Raw genomic sequence first — 24642 nt, 5'->3', positions numbered from 1 at the left:
TGGCAGTATGCAGAGCTAGATCAGCTTTTGGTCTGACTAGGTACCGCCATTCTGATGTTCCAACTACATTACATAATTTTTCTAACTAATTCAGTGTGAAACGCTAAGTCAGTTGTCTTGTTTTCAGATTAATTTTTATTTTTTAAGATTTCTGTGCAAAAGGAGGTAGCATGAAGATGTAGATAAATATCCTGAGGTTTAGATTGGATATTAGGAAAAATTTCTTCATCAAAAGGGTTGTCAAGCATTGGAACAGGCTGCGCAGGGAAGTGGTTGGGTCACCATCCCTGGGGGTATTTAAAAGATGTGTACATGTGGTGCTTAGGGACATGGTTTAGTGGTGGACCTGGCAGTGTTAGGTTAACGGTTGGACTTGATGATCTTAGAGGTCTTTTCCAACCTAAATGATTCTATGATTATAAATGCAAGGGAGTAAGACAAAGTTTAAAGAGGTTCATCGGTATATGTTAATGAAGTCGATCACTTGAAGTGTAGTTCACTCAACAGAGATTTCTATAAATTTTGTGTCTTCTTAATTAGTCTAGTTGATGCATCTTCATACATGGAGCTTCATCTCTTCATGTTCATAATGAAATTGTACTACTTTTTGCATCTGTCACTCTGGAAAGAGTCAATGCAGCTAAGTGTCACCTATCTGGATTCTGCACTGACTTGTATATGAACATTGCTGTTTGGTAGAGAGATACTGAAGTAAAGATGCTGGCATTAGTCTTGGGAATCTGAGTTCAGACTATTAATATTATTGTTGTCCTGAAGCTGTTTCACAAGACAGTTCTCAACCTGATTTGACCCGGGTTCCAAAACAGTAATTTGCTTTCTCTGCAATTCTGTGTGTTGGGTCAAGGCTGTGATATTATTTGCAGTTCTACAGTTTGAAAACATCCATATTTTTTTAACTATTCTGTAAATTTAGAAATCATGCCAACTTTCATTTATGTTTGAATTAGACTGTTTATTTGTCAGATACTGCAAAAATACAGATTTTTCTACTTTACTTTTTGAACTTTATATATCCAATTTTGTATAAGCTGAATTTTAAATTTAATTATGTAGTAGGTAATTGAAGAACACTAAACTTATTTTAAAGTCCCATTATCGTACATATCTTTTGTTACAGTCTGTCTCCTTCCCTCTTAAAAAGGAGTGGAGACTAGCACTTACCACACTAGCTAATGCTGTCTAATTATTTTCCTCTGTCTCAGCTGTCTATCGTTGTGTCTTAACATAATATTATAAACTTTTCAGATTCAGAAGATTGTTTTTGTTCTCTCCCTGCCCAGCAAATTGGAGTCTTGGCGCGGACTCTTTTGTACTACCGTACTGTGAGGAAGTGTATTTTTAGACTGGCGTCAACTGTATGTTTCACATACAAGTATCGACAAAAATCCTACACCCATGAAGCTCTCAGGTTTTGGCATTGTTCTGCTTAGAGTTTCTACCTCTGTCTAAATTCTTCCAATATGTTTAGAGGAACAAATAAAGCAGCAGCAGCAGCCATAAACATGTAATGCATATGCTAAAATATTGCTCTCTATTTATAAATGTGTATACATGTTTATGTACAGTATTTCAGAGTTTATTTCTTGGCCTCTATGGTGTTTACAGTTGTTTCACAATGTTTTGACTCCTCCAGGAGGGATCATGAAATTGCTTTTTTTTCCATAAGCAAATACAGCCGCTGAGATTTCTCTAAAAGTCAAAATGTTCCTGAAGGAATTCCAAACAGCATGGAAGAAAGTCATAAACTTGCCAGTTTAAATTTCACTACCTTTATAGGCAAGTGACTTTTCAAAAGGTGGATACACACAATACAACATTTTTATATCCATTTTCCCACTACAATTATAAAAAGAAATTATATTTTTCTTAACTGTCAGCTTTGGAATGCAAAATTGCTCTGGTTGTTTCATTGGAGAAATCTGGTATATACTATTGAAATACTCTCAAAATTTCTTCTTGATTTTATTACAGTTTTAATTTTGATTGTCCTTGATTTATAATAAAAAGCTCTTTTTTAAAAGAGAAAGGTCTTCCATATGTTATGTGAAAGGCTGAATGATGTCAAGACGACTAATTTGAGGTGGGTTCTGCATCTTTGGCAGCTGTTACGGGTTTTGTAATAATTTTTTCCTACAGCAGAATATAATGTTCTCTGCATAATAGTTATTCTGCATAATAATTAATCTAGAAAGACCTGCTGGAGTCAGGTGAACACTTGTAGAAGTTGGCAATCTTTCTCCCAAAATTTTGAACTAAAACACTGTGATACTGATTTGTCCATTCATTTAACCTACAGCCAAGTTCAGTGAACTTGTGAAGGAATTCTTGAATTCCTCCATGTATGCTTTGTCTCCGCTTTCCACTGTGCTTTGCTTTACAAATACTCTATGGCTCCCCTATCTCACTATGTCATGGCAAGATTTCTGTGTGCCTCAGAAGTCCTTCTTCCCCTCTTTTCCCTCTGTACGATGCTTGTTGCCTCTTTTTAGGCATCCCATCTCTCTCATATCTTTCTCCTGAAATGTTTGTGTCTTGTTTCATGCTGCCTTCATGCAAAAGGTCAATATTTTAAAACTCTTAGAATATACAAAACTCTTAAGATACTGTTATGCCAGAAGATGTTTTTGGCAGCTATTAATTGGCATTTGATATAATGACAAGTACCAACCTGATGGACATTGCTCTCTTATCAGGGTACAAGGAGCATTGTATCCCCTTGTATTCCACCTCCCATTTCCTTCTTCCATTTCGGCATTTTCACACACCTCAGACAGTTCTGATGATTGATGCCTGGGAACGTAATTCTCAAGTGCTGGACTGAGATAGTAAACACAAAGTGAAGTTACGTGAAGTTATAGTAACTTGATGACATTAGGTCTCATCTTGCTCAGAAGTAATTAATAAATATCCGTGATCTAACTGTTCCTAATGCAAGAATCTTAGAGATTTCTATTTCTAAATGAGAGCTATGAAAGTGGGATTTTCTCAAATATAATTGTAAGAAAGTTATCTTTTCCAACAACCCTACTTGTTCCAACTTTTTTTTTTTGTCTCTCCGTGTATTTATTAAAAAACTGTATTAACGAATTTGAAAAAGAGCTTTCTTCAGGATAAAGCTTATACCAAGCTACGATTATAAAATTTGGATTTTAGCCCCTTTTAAAGCACCTTCTTTTGGGGGAGAAAAAAGGGATTCCCACACTGTACTAGGGATCAAAATACAGCTTGAATCCTATGAGTTTTATTATTACTTTTGAATTAGTTCACTTGGATATTTTTCAGGGTCATATTATTTTAGTAGAGGTCACAGATATTAGAAGTGTAACCTGGTACATAACTGAAACGTTAGTACTACATAGGAGCTCAGACATCTCAGAATAATTATTTTTTCCAGTATTTTTTTACCTCCTATTCTCAGATTTTATATCATGTTTTCTCATTTTGTATGGTTTCAGAGTTTATTTGTTCGGTTTGGTTTTGTTTTTTTCAAGTGTGGCTATGCAATGACTTACAGACATGAATAACTTTAATGATATTACTCACACAAATCAGACCAGTTCTTGTCCTCAAGATCTCTATGTTCTGTGAAGGGGTTCCTTTTCTATGTAATTACTCCCTGCAAGGTCAAGGGACGCCGTGAAGGGTGGGCTTATGTTGGACGGAGAGAAGGAGAAACACATTCTTGGATTAGTCTTACGGAAATGACAGAGAAAAGTTCATAGCAGTTACACCTATAGGAGTCCCATCCACTTGGGGATTTCCTTTATAAGGACTCGCCTGAAGGAAACGGCTGGACTCCCCAATTTAACAGATTTTCAAAATTCAGCTGGCCAAAGCCCTAAGGAAGTCAATTTAGTTTTGAAGTTAGCCCTGCTTTGAGCAGCAGATTGGACTAGAGGACCCCAGAGGCCTTTTCCAGCCTAAACCCATTATTCAATGCCTGTTCTTTAAGAAATATTGTTTTGCATGTTGTCTAACATTTATGTGACGGTAACATAGCCAACTATTAGAGGATTTTAAAAATACTCAGACAATGATATAGTGATAGTGCAGCCTCTTACAAGTCTTTCATGAAGTTGTAACTGTAGACCCACCTAGTTTGCTCACGTAGTGACTTCTGTTGTTTGAACGTGGATCTCACATCTTGATGTTGTGTTCTTTACACTACACATTTATCTTGCACAGTCATATATATCCCTGGATCTAATTAACTGTATTTTGGTATTTTTGTTACTTCCTAGAACTTCAAACAATGAGTCAGGCTGGTGAAGAAAGTTCCAGTTCCAGTGACACAGAGTTGGAAATCAAGAAGGAGCAACCTATCTGTGCTCTAGCTCCAACAGTTTATAGCCAAGATGAGGGATCCACTGATGTAACAGCAAGTCCTGCATTTCAGTGTTTAGATGAGGTATCATGTACCCCAGCTTTCTCTATCTATAACAGTGCATATTGTGTCCAAATCAATTAATCTGAAACGTATATTTTGTTTGTAAGTAAGTGAAGGTTATTACCATAGCCTACTGTAGCTTCCCTATTTCTTCTCTGTTTTTTTTTTCTAAGTGGTAAGAACATTTTGTGAAGCAGAAACATGCATGGGGCCTATTCTTGCTGGGGATGGTGTGCTTAATAGATAACCACTTTTTTTTTTTCCAGTGATCATGGTCTCAAGGGGAATGAGAATAGAGAGGTCTTGTTTCTGTAGTATTCTAGCTATAGAGGTAATTGCATCACGATTTTTAGAAAGGCTCAATAGCTGCAGGAAAAATCCAAGGTAAGTGGCTCCTGAGGCACTAATAACTGATGATGATAGAAGAAACCTTTTGGAACTCAGTTTCTTTTGCAGAACTTTCTGTGTTAAGGAAATTTTTAGAATACTAGAAATATTTTAGCATTTAAGATATCAATTACATATCAAATGGAATCCTTAAAAATGCAGTGCCAGAAGAGACATTAAGAGATCATCTAATCCAAAATTTACACTGAAGTAGATTCTCTGCAGATATTTGTCTAATTTGTTCTTTAAAACTTTAATTGATGGAGATAGCTCTTTGGGTATCCTTTTGCAGCATTTCATCATTGCTAGAATTTTAAAAAAAGAAGTTTTTCCTGAATCCCAGTTTAAATTTCCTTTGGAGTGAATAATGCAGCTTTCTTCTTGCCTTTCCCACAGTGACAAATGAGAACAATCAATTTCTGCCCTCTTTATAACAAAAATGTACATAACTCATATCCTAAGCAGGCTTTGTTCGTACTTCATGATTTTCTTAAAGTTCTTATTTTAAGTTGCTTTACCTTGGGCTCTTTCCAGCTTGGATCTGTCAGGTTGGTTTGCTAGACCTCTCTGCTTTGGACCTAAGGTCAGTAGAAAGGAAGGGGCGAGAATTTGTAGTGAAGAGGAACATAGGACTACCCCTTTCCTATCCTGCTGTTAGATCATACTGAGCATAGCATGAAGCTGCACAGTCAATCTCTCTCTAATCTCTTGTGCATTCAAGTGAACTATACAGGAGGGAGAGAGATTTTCATTTTCAGTCCAGTGCCAGTATATGGTGAGCCCACAGCTTTCAGTATTGTTGTAGCACAAAACCCCTTTCTTCTCAGTCCAAGGCAGCTGCGAAAGTCCAGGACAGCTCAACTCTCAAAGAGAGCTGACCTCTCACCTTACAGAAATCCTCCTCTACTGAAAGTATGGAAACTGCACTGTGGGGAGTACTTTATTTTCCAGTTACTCCCATACTTTTTCTATAGATTTGCAGTTGTGGTAGAATTTTTGATAGTCAACAAGAAGCATATGCCTAGTGCAAGATACCTTTACCCCCCACCCTTCCCCAAATAAAATAAAACTAAATGGTATAACATTCCAAAATATATTCTACATTTCTGCTTTGTTTTCCTTATTTTTAATCATGGTGAAAACTTATTTTCCTAGACTTATTCTAGAAAATTATCAGATCATTTGGCTGACTTTTTTTTTCTCCAAAAAATCTTTCCAAAGAGATTATTCTGCATGTCAAATTTAAGGCCAACTTGTTTAACTCTGATAACATTGTAAACCATTAATGGGAAATGTAGGGTAATCTTAGTATTAGAAGTTGTTCCCAACTCAAGGAAAAAACGTGCAAAAGTTGGAAAAACCGAAGTAAGCAATTTGCATAAGATTTCATAAATGAGGTCTTTCGGTCATTTTGTCAATTTTTAAAAGGGAACTATGACTCATTTATTCTTACCATAATTTTTAACAGTTCGTACTTGTGCTTTACACGTCAATTTGGCTTTTCATCACTTATTCACATTTCTTCTCTTCCACTGACGTGTTTGTTTTCCTTTGTTGAACTTTATGCATAATTCAGAGATAAATATATGACTTCGGTCACCATAGAGGTTGTTGCATTGACACTGGCTTCAGCTTCTTGGAATAGCTTTCAGAATTTTTCCACAGAAGCAGAATTGTATCATATTATCTCTTGTTTACTGGCTAGTCATTTATGCCTGCATAGCAGCAAATATTTATCAGAAGTGACACCTTTTGATATTGTAAGATTTATTGAGAACAGATATATCCCTTCTAGCAGTTAAACCTTCCAGTCAAGCCAGTCTTGTTTCTCTCATGTAAACAGCAGATAGTCAAACATATAAATAGCAAGAAGTCAAACATGCACACTCTGTCTCCTTCATTTTTAATAACACATAGTAACATTGTTTAGCCTTGTAGGTTAGGTAAAAATATTAAAAACTGGACAGAGGTTTGAATAAAAGCCACTCAGTCCATCATTACTTGCTTTTTTTCACCGAGTGTTTTTATTTATTACAAAGTTGACATCAGCCTAACTCAGTACTTCCACTGCTGTTGGTTAGAGGACTGTCACACATTCACAGAATGAACTTTCCACTTCTTTCAGCCTTTGTTGTTATGTCCTTGAAATAAAGTCCTTTGCTCTAACACTTCTAATTTAATTTCTTGACTTGTGAATCTTTCCTCATATCATGCTTTCTTGTAGTGTACGCTGTTAGAAATAAATCAATATGCATCATGTTAATAACTTTCATGGAAAACTTTCCCTAGTAGCTATGTGATGAAATAAATATGTTACTTGGATAAATGCTACATTAAGACGCAATAAATGATGCTGTTTTCATTTGGAATTTAGTGCATTATATATGCACTGTATATGTATATGTAATTTGATTCTTAAAAGGCAGCAAAAAATGTATTGAATTTTCTGTAATGTACATTGTCTAAATTTTAAGAGCTATTAATTTTATAAAATCAATATTTCACTAGTAGCTAGCTTCAGCAAAATGGTCTGAATTTATATTCATCCTTTGCAGGCAAATTTATGATTTTTTTTCAACAGATGGTAATATAATACATTTTACCTCTCCCCTTATCCTTATATCAACCTTGTTACAAAACTACTATTACTGCTAAAGCAGCAGAGGACATACTGAACTTGCCATTTGAGTAGTGTCCTGGTTTTGGCTGGGATAGTTAAATATCTTCTTAGTGTTGTGTTTTGGATTTAGTATGAGAAGAATGTTGATAACACACTGATGTTTCTAGTTGTTGCTAAGTACCCTGCTAGTCAAGGACTTTTCAGCTTCCCATGCTCTGCCAAGTGCACAAGAGGCTGGGAGGGAGCATAGCCGTGACAGCTGGCCCAGCTGGCCAACGGGGTATTCCATACCATATGACATCATGCTCAGTATATGAATGGGGGGCGTGTTCCAGGAAGTAGCGATCGCTGTTTTTTGGGCATTGCTCGGCGGGTGGTGAGCAATTGCATTGTGCTTCACTCATTTTGTATATTCTATCATTATTATTATTGTTATTATTTTTTATTATTTTCCCTTCCTTTTCTGTTCTGTTAAACTGTCTTTATCTCAACCCACGAGTTTTCTCACTCTTACTCTTCCGATTCTCTCCCCCTCCCACTGGGGGTGGGGGGAGTGAGCGAGCGGCTGTGTGGTGTTTGGCTGCCTGCCGGGTTAAACCATGACAGTCCTTTTTGGCACCCAATGTGGGGCACAAAAGGTTGAGATAACGATGCATATGACCCGAGTGGGTTAAAACAAATTGTTATAAGCATTCATTATATCAGTTTAGTAGTCACTGGTCACAATGTTGGTTTATTTACTCTCAGAGTTGTTGGATCTGTAATTGAAGTTTTAGTATGTAGTACCTTACTGGCTGTATATACTGCTGATTATCAGTATTTATGTGGGGTTTGTCATCTCTGGGAGATGGATTAAGGTTATCGTTTTGCTACACTGTGTAACACTGGCTTATGGTATGATAAAAGTATTGGTCATGTGATTGTACTCAGCACTGCCGTCATTCCTGTGCTTCAGGACCTATTTCTCGGAAACTATTTGTAATTACACTTTTTACCTCTTCTCCTTGGAGAGCCAATTTATGGGGGAGACAGCTTCCTTCACCTTCCCATTCTCCTCCAGGCTGATTACAATAGCTCTTGAGGGTTTTGAATATCCATGGGATGTTCAAACCAGCATGTTCCTGTTACTATGTCTCCGGAATGTGTTTCAGGCTTTGTTTAAGGTTAAACAACTATTTAAGAATACCACCCAGAGATCTGCCCCAAGGCTGGATAGTTATGAGTGGCAGGGTGTGTGGGATAGTATGAGCAAGTACCTAGGACAGTGATCACCTCCAATGTTTTGGAACTTCACCCCTGAACAAGTGCAGAATCCTGAAAAACTAGTAAAATATTTGGAAAACGTATGCTGTCACCCTGGCAATTCCAGAGAGACCCAGATTACTGCAATGTGCTGGGGCCTGGCCCATGCCTACCGAGCCCTGTTCAACACTATTCAGAACCCTCAAGTGAAAGAGAAGGTCTCTGGATCTGATGACAAAATGACAGGCACTGCGGCCACTCCAACCCCCGTGACGGGCACTGTGGCTTTGCCATAAAACAAAGTAAGGTCAAGGGATCTGCACAGGAGATCCAGTTTTTAGGAATAAAACAGCAGGACGGACGTCATCAGATCCCAATAGATGTGATCAACAAAATAACAACCATGTCCCCATCAGTTAGCAAGAAGGAAACACAAGCTTTCTTAGGCGTTGTGGGTTTTTGGAGAATGCATATCTCAAATTATAGTCAAATCGTAAGCCCTCTCTATTAAGTGACCCGGAAGAAGAATGACTTCAAATGGGGCCCTGAGCAACGACAAGCCTTTGAACAAATTAAACAGGAGATAGTTCATGCAGTAGCCCTTGGGCCAGTCCGGGCAGGACAAGATGTAAGGAATGTGCTCTACACCGCAGCCGGGGAGAATGGTCCTACCTGGAGCCTCTGGCAGAAAGCACCAGGGGAGATTCGAGGTCGACCCTTAGGGTTCTGGAGTCGGGGATACAGAGGATCCGAGGCCCGCTACACTCCAACTGAGAAGGAGATATTGGCAGCATATGAAGGGGTTCAAGCTGCTTCGGAAGTGGTTGGTACTGAAGCACAGCTCCTCCTGGCACCCCGACTGCCGGTGCTGGGCTGGATGTTCAAAGGGAGGGCCCCCTCTACACATCATGCAACCGATGCTACGTGGAGTAAGTGGGTCGCACTGATCACACAACGGGCCCGAACAGGAAACCCCAGTCGCCCAGGAATCTTGGAAGTGATCACGAACTGGCCAGAAGGCAAAGATTTCGGAATATCCCCAGAGGAGGAGGTGATGCGTGCTGAAGAGGCCCCACTGTATAATAAACTACCGGAAAATGAGAAGCAATATGACCTGTTCACTGGTGGGTCATATACTGAGCATGACGTCACATGGTATGGAATACCCCGTTGGCCAGCTGGGCCAGCTGTCACGGCTATGCTCCCTCCCAGCCTCTTGTGCACTTGGCAGAGCATGGGAAGCTGAAAAGTCCTTGACTAGCAGGGTACTTAGCAACAACTAGAAACATCAGTGTGTTATCAACATTCTTCTCATACTAAATCCAAAACACAACACTAAGAAGATATTTAACTATCCCAGCCAAAACCAGGACACTACTCAAATGGCAAGTTCAGTATGTCCTCTGCTGCTTTAGCAGTAATAGTAGTTTTGTAACAAGGTTGATATAAGGATAAGGGGAGAGGTAAAATGTATTATATTACCATCTGTTGAAAAAAAATCATAAATTTGCCTGCAAAGGATGAATATAAATTCAGACCATTTTGCTGAAGCTAGCTACTAGTGAAATATTGATTTTATAAAATTAATAGCTCTTAAAATTTAGACAATGTACATTACAGAAAATTCAATACATTTTTTGCTGCCTTTAAGAATCAAATTACATATACATATACAGTGCATATATAATGCACTAAATTCCAAATGAAAACAGCATCATTTATTGCATCTTAATGTAGCATTTATCCAAGTAATATATTTATTTCATCACATAGGTACTAGGGAAAGTTTTATACTGACTCATAGATGGTGGCAAATGCCCTGTGGGGGTGGTTGCAGCAATGGAAGCAGAACAACTGGCAGCGCAGAGGTAAACCCATCTGGGCTGCCGCATTGTGGCAAGATATTGCTGCCTGGGTAGAGAACCTGACTGTAAAAGTACGTCACATAGATGCTCACGTACCCAAGAGTCGGGCCACTGAAGAACATCAAAACAACCAGCAGGTGGACCAGGCTGCTAAGATTGAAGTGGCTTAGGTGGATCTGGACTGGCAACATAAGTGTGAATTATATATAGCTCGGTGGGCCCATGACACCTCGGGCCATCAAGGAAGAGATGCAACGCATAGATGGGCTCGTGATTGAGGGGTGGACTTGACCATGGACGCTATTGCACAGGTTATCCATGAATGTGAAACATGTGATGCAATCAAGCAAGCCAAGCGAGTAAAGCCTCTTTGGTATGGAGGACGATGGTTGAAATACAAATATGGGGAGGCCTGGCAGATTGATTATATCACACTCCCACAAACTCACCACAGCAAGCACTACGTGCTCACCATGGTGGAAGCAACCACCGGGCGGTTAGAAACATATCCTGTGCCCCATGCCACCCCATGGTGCCCGGAACACCATCCTGGGCCTTGAAAAGCAAGTCTTGTGGCGACATGACACCCCAGAAAGAATTGAATCAGACAACGGGACGCATTTCTGAAACACCCTCATAGACACCTGTGCCAAAGAGCATATGTTGAGTGTTTGAATATGGTTTAAGAGGGGAAAGGTACTTTTCATTTTTCTCTTTTTTCTCAGCTGTGCTGCAGAAAAGAAGAGAAGGTCACGTAAAGATTGGCTACAGCTTTCAAATAGAAATACTAAGAATCAGTATTTCAGATATTTCCTCAATGGCATTCCAACATCTAACAATGCCACTCTAGAAAATATAGCCTTTTCCAATTTCTTTGGGTAACAAGCTGTTTCTTAATTCTCTCCTAACTTCGGTTAAGTGGTAGGTGTAAACAACTTACCTTTTTTTAAAAAATTGTTGATACATCTTTAAATGAAAAATTTCCTAGAAAAGCTAGCTTGGTAGACTAAGATAGAAATTTTGTTTTTTTTTATATGAGCACCAATTTAATTTCTGTTCACATACACATACTATAGTGTGCTTTCTACTCTTATAAAGTATGATCATCAGTATATTTTTGCACGGTAACCATAGCAGTGGATAATTTTTTTCAGTACTCTCCAAACATATATTCTCCAAACACATACTCTTCAAACATGTATGTGCTCTATCAAAGATGTAAAAATCTTAACACAGCTGTTGAATGCAAACAACATTTTCAAACTCGAGCTGATCCTGGCACACTCCACATTACATGCTTCAAAGGTTCTTGGCACAACAAAAAAGCTGTATAAATATGTTGGCACAGACAGCAAAGACAGATGTTGCCTCTACCTCTACCCACAGGAATGTGATTGCTAATTAAATAAACCTTTTTTAACTTTGTTGCTATGGTCACCTGGGGAGCTAGGGATGATAATGTGTCTGTAAGCTAGTCTGGGGTTTTTTGCAATAGCTTTCAGCAAGCAAGCAATAATTTGCATAGCGAATGTTAAACCGATCGGTCGTTGCGATAGGTAAGTTGATTGTTCCAGTTGGTGGTAACTCCTATAAAAAGCTGTAGAGGAGTGGGTTAATTTACAGATGCCTTTAAACAGCAGGAGTGGGAACAGAGCCAGCGTAATATGTTCTTTTCTTGAGAGATTCTTTTTACCGCTTGCAGGTGACATTGTGAGGAAACAAGGCCAGGAAGCTGTTGCATGTGTTCATGTTATCACAAAGCAGGTGGTATTCCTGTTCATTTCTGAAAAGCCCATTTGAAAGCATTTATGATGTGTTGTTTCTTCTATGCTGTTACAAAGTCAAGTGCAGATTTTCATGTTTCACACAGAGGAAACACAGCTTCCTAAAGCTGCGAGACTAGGAGAAGGAATAATCTTTAATGCAGCATCTTCTTGTGTTTTGGCCTTTTCTCAACAATTTCTGAGACTCATGAGACTTAAAGCATATTGCTGTCTTATGTTCCAAAACTGTCTCCCTCTTCCCCTTTTCTCACCCAAAATATGTATTTGAGATCTGATATTCCAAAACAGGGCAATCTTGTACTAAAATTGTGAGTCTGCCTGGCCTTGGCTTATGATGTTTATGTCAGCACAACCACGTGGTGAGGAAGCCAGAGCAATGTTAACCAAACATACATTTGATAAAAATGTCCAGTGGTGGAGAATCACCTGCTACACAGATTAGGTTACTTTAAATGTTAAAAAGGTGATTTCTGGTTTCCTTATTCAAAAAATCCATATCCAAATACTCCTTAATGAACAGGGCCTTAAAGATTTGCATGAGAAAGAATCCTTATCTTTAAGTTTAGCATATAGAGGTTGAGCTGCAGAGGTAAGCAGAGGGGCTTTTATATTCTGTCCAAAGAAAGAAATGAGAATTTCTGTTTCTCAGAATGGATCCTACTTCTCCATAAAAATCATTGACTCCATTTAATTGCTTAAAAATAAGTGTGTAAAACATACTTATTATTTTCTACTGTGTAATTCTAAATGTTGGTGTACTATAGTAGAAGTGTACTATTAATTAGACTTACAGTTTGTCTTTATACGAACATAATTAGGTAATTGGGGATTTTTTTTTTCCACATATTGATTATTTTCCAAACGGATTCTTTTTTTACTGAGATCAGAAAAATTGATAAGCAAGGACTTAAAAAATAATATTGATTCATATCCTGTTCTCATGACTTGTGTGAGGGTTGGATTTGACTCATCATCTTAAAACATTGTTTTCTGGTTTTGGTTACCATTGAGGGTGATGGCCAAATTCACTTCTGGCAGAAGTATTGTAACTCCATAAAAGTTTCATTAAAGCTGTGAATGAAAGAGATCAGTTTAGTAAGTGGAATGTTTGCATTTAACAGGGCCTGTGGATGGTATTGCTCAGCCATTTTTCTTTGAAACTTATGTCAGTGTCTTCAGGCTCATATATACCATATTATTTTTCTCTTACTCCTGCAAAAAAGAACACAGAACACATTTATAAAAATATATTTCAAATCTATTTCTTGGTAGGTCAGTATTTAGTTCTTATTTCATCTTTTTTTTCTATGAAAACTTAAATTCACATCCTTCCTGTTTTGATTTTCTATGACATGTAAGTCATAGAAGCTAAGTAAATTTGGCAGGTTTTTTTCTTTTGTTTCATTTTAGTTTAAGTTATAAACACAGTGTCCTAGGTATGGATTGAGAACCATCTTAATTTCCTTTGAAAATAATGATATCAATGCAAGTTTATTTTCTACCAAATTGTCAAACTACCTGCTGTTCGCAACTCATTCTCTGAGTTTGACTGTAGTGTTTCCCAAAAAACACCATTAAGGAAACAGATATTTGCACAAAAAAAGGGAAGAAAAAAAAATTAAAAATTACTGCTTTCAGACCTTCTTTTCATTTCTTCTCTGGGTTTTTTTTTGTGATTTTTTTTTGTTTAAGCAATGCATAGAAAGCCAAGACATTACAGTCTCCTTGGCTGATCACATTGAACAGATGGGTTTGTGCGTTTATTTTTTGGAAACAACCCATAGGAATTTTGCTAGCAAACCCACTGTTAGTAATCTTCTTCACTAAAATTCACAATTTAAATATTAGCAAGATCAAAACCACAAGGGTTTTCATATGATAATCAGTGTTACATAGATGTTTTCTGTAAATTGAAAGACATGTTTTGCATTATTAAGCCTTAAGCAGAGACCAAGTGCTTTTGTTTATATAAAAAATTGTGTGCTTTAATTCGGGGTATTATTTCTATTCACATGCTTTGATGAAACTTGCATGTGATCTGAAAGGTGTGTAATACAAAAAACAGATGAGTTTGCTTCTCCTCTTTCATGTTAAAAATACAGGTTGTGTAAACTCTTGATTGGGCAATTACTTTTTTCTCTTTCAAAATATGAAGAGTTTCAAAAAGGTGTCTGAGATTTCAGTCTTTGGTATTATCTGGCAGCTGAAGTGTCATAAAACGGATCTCTTAAGAACTTCGTTACTAGCAATTGCTCTCCTGGCAAGTCACATGGTCGTCTTTGTTGGTCATCTAAAGTTTTCTGTCTTTTATTATTAATTCGTTTTTTACAGAAAATCAATAAAACAATTTATGATAATTTTTTTTATAGTCCCCATAAACATCTATGACAGTAGTACAGCTTTAACAGTATGACCTAATTTTATTACACCAAGGAAAAACAAAAATAATACTTGCAACAAGTAGATGGAGTTACACTTTGTAAAATTAGTACACATTGATGGAGATTCAGCTACAACAGTTCCAGGCAGGTAATATTCAGATTTGTGTAACAACATTACACTTCCCTTTTCTTTTTTTTTTCTTTTTTTTTTTTTTTTTAAGACATCAGACAAGGCTTTTGTAGGTGATATTAGTCACATTTGCTTATTCTATTAAAATTTCTGTGTTTTATGAAGTTTCCTTTAAACAGGATAAAAAAAGGACAGTTCCTCTTCTAACAACTTAGCAGGAAAAAGACATTTTCAAGTAGAAGCTTATAGATACTGTAAGTCATACTTAGCTAGTTACCAGATAATGAATAGGAGCAAATTGTGCATTTCATGCAAAATTATTAAATATAATCTTATGCAATTAGATATTTGCTCTTCTAACCAATACTTCATAAGTTGCCCTTTTTTTTTGTTTAGACAATCCTTTTTTATCCCAAAATAAATATTCTATAGCTTCAAAACATGTTCTCAAGCAAAGATTATACATCTTGCAATTAAAATTTTCCATTACTTTTAAAAATTGAAATATAATAAACCAAATTACACTTCACACTGAAATATCCTTCAAAGTATTTACTTCCTTAAAATATATATATTAATATTTTACAATTTAGCAATTGCCACTGTTGATCATTTACATAACTTGTAACCATAATAGTTCTTGTTATCATCTCAAAAAACAGTAAAGGTCATATTTGTAAAGTATTAGATCAGGTGTATACTTTTTTTTTTTTGGTATGTTTCTTTTAACCAAAAAACCTATGCCAGCAAAGACCACACTTTAACTGGTAAAGAAATACAGTCTCAGCATAGTTTATCTGCATCTCAAGATTGGCATAAGCAATATAGCAAAATAGCCTCTTTGCACTTCCTGAAGTATTTGAAAATTTGATTGTTTAATTCGTTATATTGTAGGGGAAAAAAGTCTTTCACATATTCTCTTTTCAATTTTCTCAATTTTATAATTGCCAGTGGGTTGTTCATGTTTCTGTGGCTACAAAAGGGGAGCTCAGAAAATGGGGAGAACACAGTCTTTTCATATCTTACAAAATATTTATAATCTTTCTTATAATTTTAAGGTCTAATGGTACCTAAAGTGAGAAGTACTTAAATGAGAGCTTAAGTCTCTGCAAGAGTCATGTTGTAACATTTGGCTTACCTAAAAGATTCAGGGAAAACAAAATGGCGCTGGAAACTCTTTTTGAATGTATTTAGAGGCATTAATGCAAAGACATGGATTCTTCTTGATGTGTCTTCTTCCTGCCTGTCTACCTGCATATGTAAATGTGCAATAAGCTGCATAACAGCTCCTTTCTCCCACAAATGACAAATAGGACCTTGAGCTTGAACGGAGGAACCAAAATGAGCAAGAAATGTTGTCTTTCATTATGTGCTCTCTACATTATTTCCACTTGCTTTTATTCAATTCTTTCACCAACTTCTTTGAATAATCTTTGATAAAGAGGATAGGATTTGAGAAATCATCTTCATTTTCTATGTTTTCTTCAAGGCTTTTTCTGTGTCTTTGGGCAAACCATGTGGCCCTTTTTTTCCTAGTCCTTTAAAAATAATAATTTGTAGTACTTTTCCTAATGTATATGGATATTGTCATGGTATACCTTTAAAGTTGTGAAGGATAGATGATACAAAAAGTCAGGCTGTTTCAGAGAGACTGATTTTCATTCTAAGTATTGACAAATTTGTATGTTATCAGTTATACCTCTGAGTTATTTTCAGGTTAAAATGTAGGTATTCATTCAGACACAATTTTTGGAAGACCATTTAAAAGTTTTACATCTGATATATCACAGTCAGTAAAAGCACCAAAAGCAATGTTTAGAATATTTACATAACAATACCAAGACTTAACCTGTGCTGTTTTAGCAATAACTATTCAGAAATATTCATGCTGTTTTTAATATATGGGTCAAACCATCTCTAAAAGTTTATGTGGAAGTATGTTGTTTTGTCTAGAACTATTTTATGCCAAACATAACTGAATACTTGAATTCTGAGTATAATACTGAGTAAGTATGTTTTTGAGTGCAATCCAATGCAAACTAGTTAAGAGAAAGGAGTAGAATTACTGCACAAAACTTTTGGGTCTGATCATGATTTTTACTGATTTAAAGGCTTGCCTATATCCACTGGGAATATCGTCAGACATACCATGCCATGTACCCCAGAAAATGCCATTGCGAACACCTTTGTATTTCTTGTGGTAGTACTTGCCATTGAGGTTGGCAGACAAGCATGCATCAAACCACCAGCCAGAGCTGTAGTATGCTCCACAGTTTCCTGAAGAATACCTATCGTTGTCCTTGTCCGGAGTTGTAAAGAACTTTTGATCATGGTTGTAATGCCTGCTGTAGTGAAGGGCATCTCCTGCTGTGCCACTATAGCCATGAACGCTTAGACGGTACTTTAGATATTCGTTGGCCACATAGAAGTGTTCATATTTTGCGTACTCTCTGATACCATTGAAATCTTCAAGTTCAATTCTCAGTTGCATTTCCTGGCTCTTTGTCAGGAGGTGAATTTTGTCATTCCCCAGCCAAAACTCCCTGCTGAGGTTTCCAAAGCCATTTTTGTAGTCATTCCAGGTTCTGTTAAAGTTAGTGCTACCATCCTGACGCCGTTGCAGCACTGTCCAGCCGCCTCCATGTGTTTGCATGTCACAATAAACTTCAAAGCTATCATTTCTGGGGTCAGGGCTAATCCTGTAGATTCCGTTACTCCTTCTGCCTGCTGTGTAATGATCAGCACAGTCTCTCTGCATTATTTGTATAACTGGTGGAAGAACAGATAGTGTTAGAATAAACATAATTTCAATTTAAAAATAAACAAACTTGGATTGGAGAGACTTCTACATAGGAAATAGCATTACAGCAATTTCAGTTCTAGGGAGAAACAGGCTTTTTCCATCAGGTTTACTCTATAATAGATGCCACCTAGGATCTCTGCATCAGATAGATGTCCAAAAAAACCCATTTAAATGACTTTTTGTATCAAAACTGCCTAATATGGAGGCATTTTGATTGTCTGCTTTCTCTTTTCTCCTTTTCTCTATCCTTCTCTTTATCCTTTCATTACCTCCTGTAAATTCAGCCTGATTTCTTCAGTCCATATTTCTAATGCTTCATGTTTACAAGCTTGCTGCTTTTTGTATTTAAATGTATACCATCACACACTGTCTATAATTTAAATCTTCATCTGGCAGTATGTCAGAGAAAAAGCTTTGTTCGTATGGGAATGACTTTAACCTGGCTATTGTTCAGTTGACATAATTTGATACAGGACATAACATCATTAGGAATGTTTCATGTGTTAATGTTGACTGTACTTTAGGAAGCAGGAAAAAAAGTAATAAAATTGTCTCATCTATTGTAGTAGTACTGTGATTCCTAGAAAGATGAAGCTAGACAAGTGACGGTGCTTTCCTGTGTATGTGCTGGCTTTACAGTAGGGAAAAGTTTTAGCATCTACCATTAACACAGCTTTTTCCCACCACTGGGTCATGTATTTTATTCAGAAGAAAAATACCCCCAGGTTTTTCCTGCAGAGTGAAAATCCATTTTTGATCCACAATGTCATCCAGTAATGACATTGTGTTCAACAGCATGGTATTATAATTCCATGTACTTAAGTAAGTGATAGAGAGCTCTCAGAAGTTCTGCGTTAAGAGTCAAAACCAGAATGTTATACCTACTGCAGATTTGAGTTTATGGGCATGTTCATTTGCAGGCTTGAATTGCATATTTTTTCTAGAAAAATTTAAACAATTAAACTACTTCTTGAAAAGGAGGAGTGTTCTCAGGCTGCAGGGAGGGATAAGACTCAAGGCTCTTTGTTTGCCAGTACAGAAAACTGGACATCGATGAAAGCACAAAGTATAGAAATCGAAGGCTTAAAAGCCAAATCTAAATCTACAATAGATTCTCATTTATTTCCCTGAAGTTTGTGTAAGATCTTTGGTGGACTAAGCTTCAGAGCAGATATTGACAGAGAATATACATTTCAGCTAAAATGCTTTTATAATCCAATTCAACTCCTATTTAAATAAAGTTTTGCTATTACTTTCAGTGGAAGCAGGAGTAGCTCCTGTATAGGAAAAAGTTGTAGCTGTTATCCTTGCTAGTTTTCATAATGTATGTATTGCTGCTACAAACACTTTTAGCATCAGTTACTGTAAAATGTAAGGAATATCTACATGATCATATGCTATGAACAGTACCCAACATTTCAATAAGTGTGAGAAATAACAAAAATAACTGTTACGAAGTAGTGTACTTGAATTCGATTCATTGCCCATTATCAATATTCCAAATATCATTTTTTTTTGTGAATGTTTTATATCTGAATTAAAGTAATTGATTTATACTGATTTATATCTGATTTAAGCTGATTGTTGATATAGTAAAAGAATTACCTTTATTACTATTCATTTGCTCTTTTCACACTTTCAAGAATTTCAGCGGTACATACACTGTACCACCTGCAGATCCTTCAATTTTCAATATGGGTAGACAGAAGAACATTTTAATTTTAAATTTGAATGCTAAGTAACAGAGACTTAAAAACTGTAAAGCAGTCTGATCTTTCTTTGCTTTATCTCTAGAGAGCCCTATCTTCATATATATGATATGTGATCTTCATATGTATGATATCTGAGTGGTAGAATACACTGACAGTCTTGCGAATATTTCTTGTTTTCAAAGATTCTTACGTGTGGTATAAAAACTTTATGACCTAAAAAAATTAATCTTCCTTTAATAACCATCAACATTAGAAAGAAATTATTAGTTTTATTTCTTAATTTTAATTAGGACAATTAAAAAATAATAGCAAAAAGTGTTTGTCAGTGATATCCCCTGTTTTCTATTTTATATTGCTTAGATATTAGATTCATGCTAAGGGTTTAGTATTAAAATGATGGTACATACATTACCCTCTTGAGAAGTACTGTTAATAAGCTTTTTTAGCCAAGCCTTTCAGATATATTCTGAAAGAATAGAAATATTATTTTATTATGCATCTATTTAAAAATTTTACTATATTCACTTGTTTAATAATGACTTGCAGACCATTTCAGAATAGTTGCAGTTTCACATTGAAAAAAATCCGTAGAGTTTTCTAAGGCACACCAAGAGAAAATTTACCTCTTGTCATCCAAGGAGAAAATATATGTAGTTCACTGATGTTTAATAACCTTAATGAAGGGTAGTAGGGTGTAAAATAATAAGTTAATTTTTCATGTTTACTAATTGAATTAAAAAAAAAAGTCCTTTGAAAATTCATGTTTTAAATCCCTTAATAAAGTCCAATTCTAGGAGGAACAGAACACCTGCAGCTCTCAGTAACCCTCTAGTGGCAGCTGAAATGTTTTACAGGAGTATAAATAAACACTAAAAGAGCAAATACTTAACTTGTGAAGTTAATAGCACAGCTATTTAGTTAAAATATATTTAGAATTGTTTACCTAATATTTGTAAAATGCACAGAAAGCTTACACAGGCAGTAAGAATTAACAGGTTACATACCAGGTCTTGGTTGCATTGCTGGGCATTTAGAGGAACATTTGTTATCAAGGCTGTTCACAACAAACGTCAAATTAGCAACTTTGCTATCAACATAATGTTCTACATTGTTCATATTTATAAGGCTCATCTTCTCTAAACGACCCTGCAGTGTCTGAATCTGGTTCTTTGCATTTTTTAAGCTGGTTGCCATTCTGTTAACTTTGCTTTGCAGTTCCTTTACTCTGTTATCTTGGATTTTGCTGTTTTCTGCTGGAGTTTCTGCATTAGGTAGCAGGAATTCATTACTACTGTCTCTTTCTTGGTTGTCATCTGCCTGCAGCTTGCAATCTTGGCAGCATTTCTTCAGCTTGTTTACTGCTTCTTTAAGGGTCTGTACTTCTTTGACAGTCTTCTCAAGCAGTCTGAATTCTTTGGGTAACTGCATGGTCATCGGAGGCAGATTTATCTGATATGGACAATCCTCTCCTTCATCACATTTCCGATTAGTTTTGAGCTTTATAGGACAAGTCTCAGTAACTTTTCCTTCTTTAGCATCCTCTCCATCTTCTAAAACAACTGCAAAGACATTTGTTAAAGCAAGGAGAGCTGTCTTCAGCAAGACTATGTAAACGAGCAGCTTCATCTTCACAGAGAAACTAGCAGTACGAGGAACTATGCAAAAGTGGAACAACTTTATAAAGGCAGCTTGAAGCCTGTGAGTTATCAGACTGCCTACACTGTTCTCAGAAATGGGTGGGAGTGCTTGCATCACGAGTGATTAATAGCAGAGCAAAGTAGGTAGTGCTTGCAAGAGTAGCACGTTTCAGTGAGTATTCCTGACTCAGAACTAGTGTATGTAAGCAAAATGATGAAATGCATGTGTGCTGATCACTTATGCAGTTTAATTTCATTCCTTGTTGTACATGGAGTTTCTCTGGGAGGAAAAAAATCGCTTAGCTGTTTGGTATAATAGTCTTCTAACATCTGTTTCTTAACATTTGAGTGTTCTAAAACTGCTTTTCAAAGCTAGACTATAGTTTTACCACAGCAGGTGGAAAAGGTGAAAAACAGTCTCTTTCCCAGTTTGAGGTTTATCACACCAATAGCTTCACTGATACTGAGTCCCCTTCCTCTTAAAACTTTTTTAACTGAATAGGTATATTCATGAAAATGATTTAAATCCCAAAGCCTGTTGAAACACACATGTAGTTTTGGTTCCAAACATTTTTCAGGATAAAGTCACAAACTAAGAAGGGTGAGCAGCACTTTTTTCTTCCTATTTTGCTGGCACTGCTTAGGATAGGTATCTGGAATATTCATGACTTGTATGTGACATCACAGTTAAAATTCACTGTTATCTGATTCTGAGTACTTATTGAACCTTTCTAAGTGAAGTGAAAGACACCCCCTGCTTTGATGCCTGGGATCCTAGTTGTTGGATTGGTTGTCCAGAAAACCCGAAGCAAATCCTGGTGTTCTGAATAATGTCCCAAATTCTAATTCTAAAGCAAGGCAGGGAGCTAGGGAAGGAGCTCCCATGGGCCCATCAGTTTGGGGTATTTTTTCTGTATTCCTGATTTTCAGTTCCTGCTTTTCTTTTTATTGTGCCTTGTATCAGCTTTAAGAGTTAATAATGTACTTTGCATGACTAGTCACACCCAATGGAATACTTCAGCTCTAGGTGACAATTGCCATGTACTTCCTCATTTTTATTCTACAGCCACCTTTGCCATTCTCACGTGGTGCCTATGCAGTTTTAATGATCTATGTAATTTTCCTTGTGCCCCAAAGCAAGGCTACATGGACATGTCTTTGTGCATTCATAGCTCAGTCAAGAGCCAAATAACTTACATGAGTAAAGGACTTTTACACCAGTTCTTATTTAATTAGTCCAATCTGAACAATTTATTTCCCTAAACCCTATTTGAAATTACTCATAATACAGATTAAACATTAAACAGACATTAATCACACATATACTCCGTAAGTTCATGATCTCTGGCATGTTACAGCTTTTGTAGAAACCACAGGCTTATATTGATAGCACAGGAGGGAGGCTTCGTAAAAAAACCCTAGTTGTCTAACCTGTGACAACAATTCTTTCAGACTCCTGCATAGCACAATGGCCTGAGCACTTTCTTGGGAAATGGGTTTTGAATCTACCTTTCCCATATTCTAAATGAACAGAACCTGCCATGGTGTTTTTAGTTATGTGTGCAAAACTGTGTATCCTTTTCAGACCATGCTAGTTCCCCAGCAAGGAGGTGAAAGACCCCTCCCTGTTCTGCAACTTGGGTGTAAGACATTGACATCACTTTGGTTTTGTTAAAAATACATCAAAACTGAAGTGTTTGTAACAGTAGATCAAATGTATGAATTTAATTTGTGAGTAAAATTCTGAAATTTTTTATTTGATTAATAGGATCCTAATTTTTTTTCCTATCAGTCTAAAATCAGGTATTTACAGAGCCTTGTTCTCCTGTATGGCTGCAACTGTCAAACTGAGGAAAGCTATACCAGACTCTTTTGAGGGGCTTTAGAAATATAATAGAGTTCCTAAATCCTTATTATTTGGGAAGCCACATTCCCCCACACTGTTCAGTTTACAATGAACTCTGCTATCTGCTGTCTGACTTTGGATTGGACAAATTATTCTGTATCTGTAAAATTAATAAGTATCATTGGTAGACCACATCTTGTGAATTGCCTTGAAATGTTTAAATGCATATCAAATATTGTTATAATTTGTGACTGTTGTGCTGCATTGAAAGCCTAAAATATCAATAGAACTGAAGGGCAGAAATTTCTAGTAATGCTGAATGTCAAAGAAAAGAAAGTTAAGATAGTAACGTGAGGTATTTGAGCCTTTCAAACATCTTTGTTCTGAGACTTTCATTCCCTAATCCCTTATATATCTTCATTTTGGGATATTTACTTCCTCCCTTGGATGAGATTTCTGTAATCCTGAGATGCTGTGCTATCCTCCTGATTTTGTTATTAGTCTGCTGCTAGGCTACTAGCAGTCTGTTTGGAGACCGAAAGACCCATTTCTCCATAAGATGTCTGTGTGCTTCTCCTACCTGAAGAAGTCTTGTAGTTGAGGACTGGTCTTTCTTACTGTTCTGTCAGGGAATGTCCATTCCCAACAATTTATCAGGTCTCTGTTCTTTCTTCAGGAACTCAAAGTAGTATGCCACAGCCTTTTTTGTGTTTTGTGCCTCTTATCTTCCATGGGATAAATGAAGCAAACTTTCAAAACTGAGTTTTTCACAAGTCTTTGCCCTTAGAAGGGGCACTGAGCAATCTTATACTGTAAGATGCTGATGCAGCTTAACTAGTGGCAGAAATATTGGACCAGATCAAAACTGAGAACTGCAGTTTGTTTATAAACAAAGTTTCTTCCCAGATGGGGCTTTTCCAGATCCCTAGAGTGTTCTGTATAATACTTAAAACATTAAAGCGGTTAAGCGATCACAAAACCCAAAAGCCAATCTTTTTCAACTGTGAAAGGATCTAACTGAATAACAGCTGATGACCACAAGTGAGAATTTTCTACCAAGGTCTTTTGTTTGGTTAGAGGTCATTTTTTTGTAGCTTTTCATCTCTTTTAGTCTTCTTTTTAGGAATTTATTTTTCCTTCCGTGGACTGAAGACGTATCTTAATCTTACAGACATATCTTCCTAAAGTTAAAGAAAATAACTGAGAGCTCATTATATTCTTAAATTCTACTGAAGATTTTAATTCTGTTCCCAGAACTACCCAGTGGTTGCAAGGTTAAAGAGGTAATATATTTTGGTTTAGCAGACTTGTCTTAGGACTGTTTATTCAAAGTTTATCAAAAGCAGCATGAACCATTTCCCATGATTTTTTAGAGCAAGGTTTTTTTTCTGGCAGATAATGGAATGTAGGTCAAATAGAAAACAACAAAGTTAAGGCTGTAGGCAGATGTTTGTTTAACTAGTGACTATGGCAATTTAAAACACAACAGCTTGCCATCTCTTTGATTTCTGGCTTTGTGCTGGGAGTTAACATCTCCTACAGCAGAGCTGCTGCAAAACATCCAGGTTTGTGCAAGCAGTTTGAATGATTGGTATGAACAAACCTGAAGCACATCTAGGCTCATTCGTATAAACCATTTTGGTAGCAGAGGTGGAATGTCTTAAGATTCAACTGCTGCAGTAATATTTTTGATGTTTTGTGACTTCAGTGATTCTGTGATACATTTTGGCTGAAAAAGAGGATGAAAAGTAATTAGATTAATCTTCAGTTTTTCCCACAATGTGGAATATATACCAAAAGTCCATACGAGAAATAAATTCTGATTTA

General features: G+C 36.6%; 2 protein-coding genes across 2 annotated transcripts in view; one reads left to right on the top strand and one right to left on the bottom strand.

Moving 5' to 3' along the window:
• The window catches only part of CCDC146 (coiled-coil domain containing 146), an 85307-nt gene that overhangs the window by 4265 nt on the left and 56400 nt on the right, over positions 1-24642 (top strand). The window contains exon 2 of the mRNA XM_075144629.1: positions 4263-4429. Coding sequence (XP_075000730.1) covers positions 4274-4429 — 156 coding nt within the window. The 5' untranslated portion in view covers positions 4263-4273. The remainder of the gene's footprint in view (positions 1-4262; positions 4430-24642) is intronic.
• FGL2 (fibrinogen like 2) lies at positions 14585-21084 on the bottom strand. Its single transcript, XM_075144636.1, has 2 exons — positions 20337-21084; positions 14585-17586 (listed from the first exon to the last, which is right to left on the bottom strand). The coding sequence occupies exons 1-2, from the start codon at positions 21082-21084 to the stop codon at positions 16880-16882; spliced, it is 1455 nt and encodes a 484-aa protein (XP_075000737.1). The 3' UTR covers positions 14585-16879.

This window comes from Calonectris borealis, chromosome 1, assembly GCF_964195595.1.
Source record: "Calonectris borealis chromosome 1, bCalBor7.hap1.2, whole genome shotgun sequence".
Lineage (NCBI taxonomy): Eukaryota > Metazoa > Chordata > Aves > Procellariiformes > Procellariidae > Calonectris > Calonectris borealis.
Note: the sequence above shows the minus strand (reverse complement) of the source record. Positions and strands in the feature narration are given on the sequence as shown.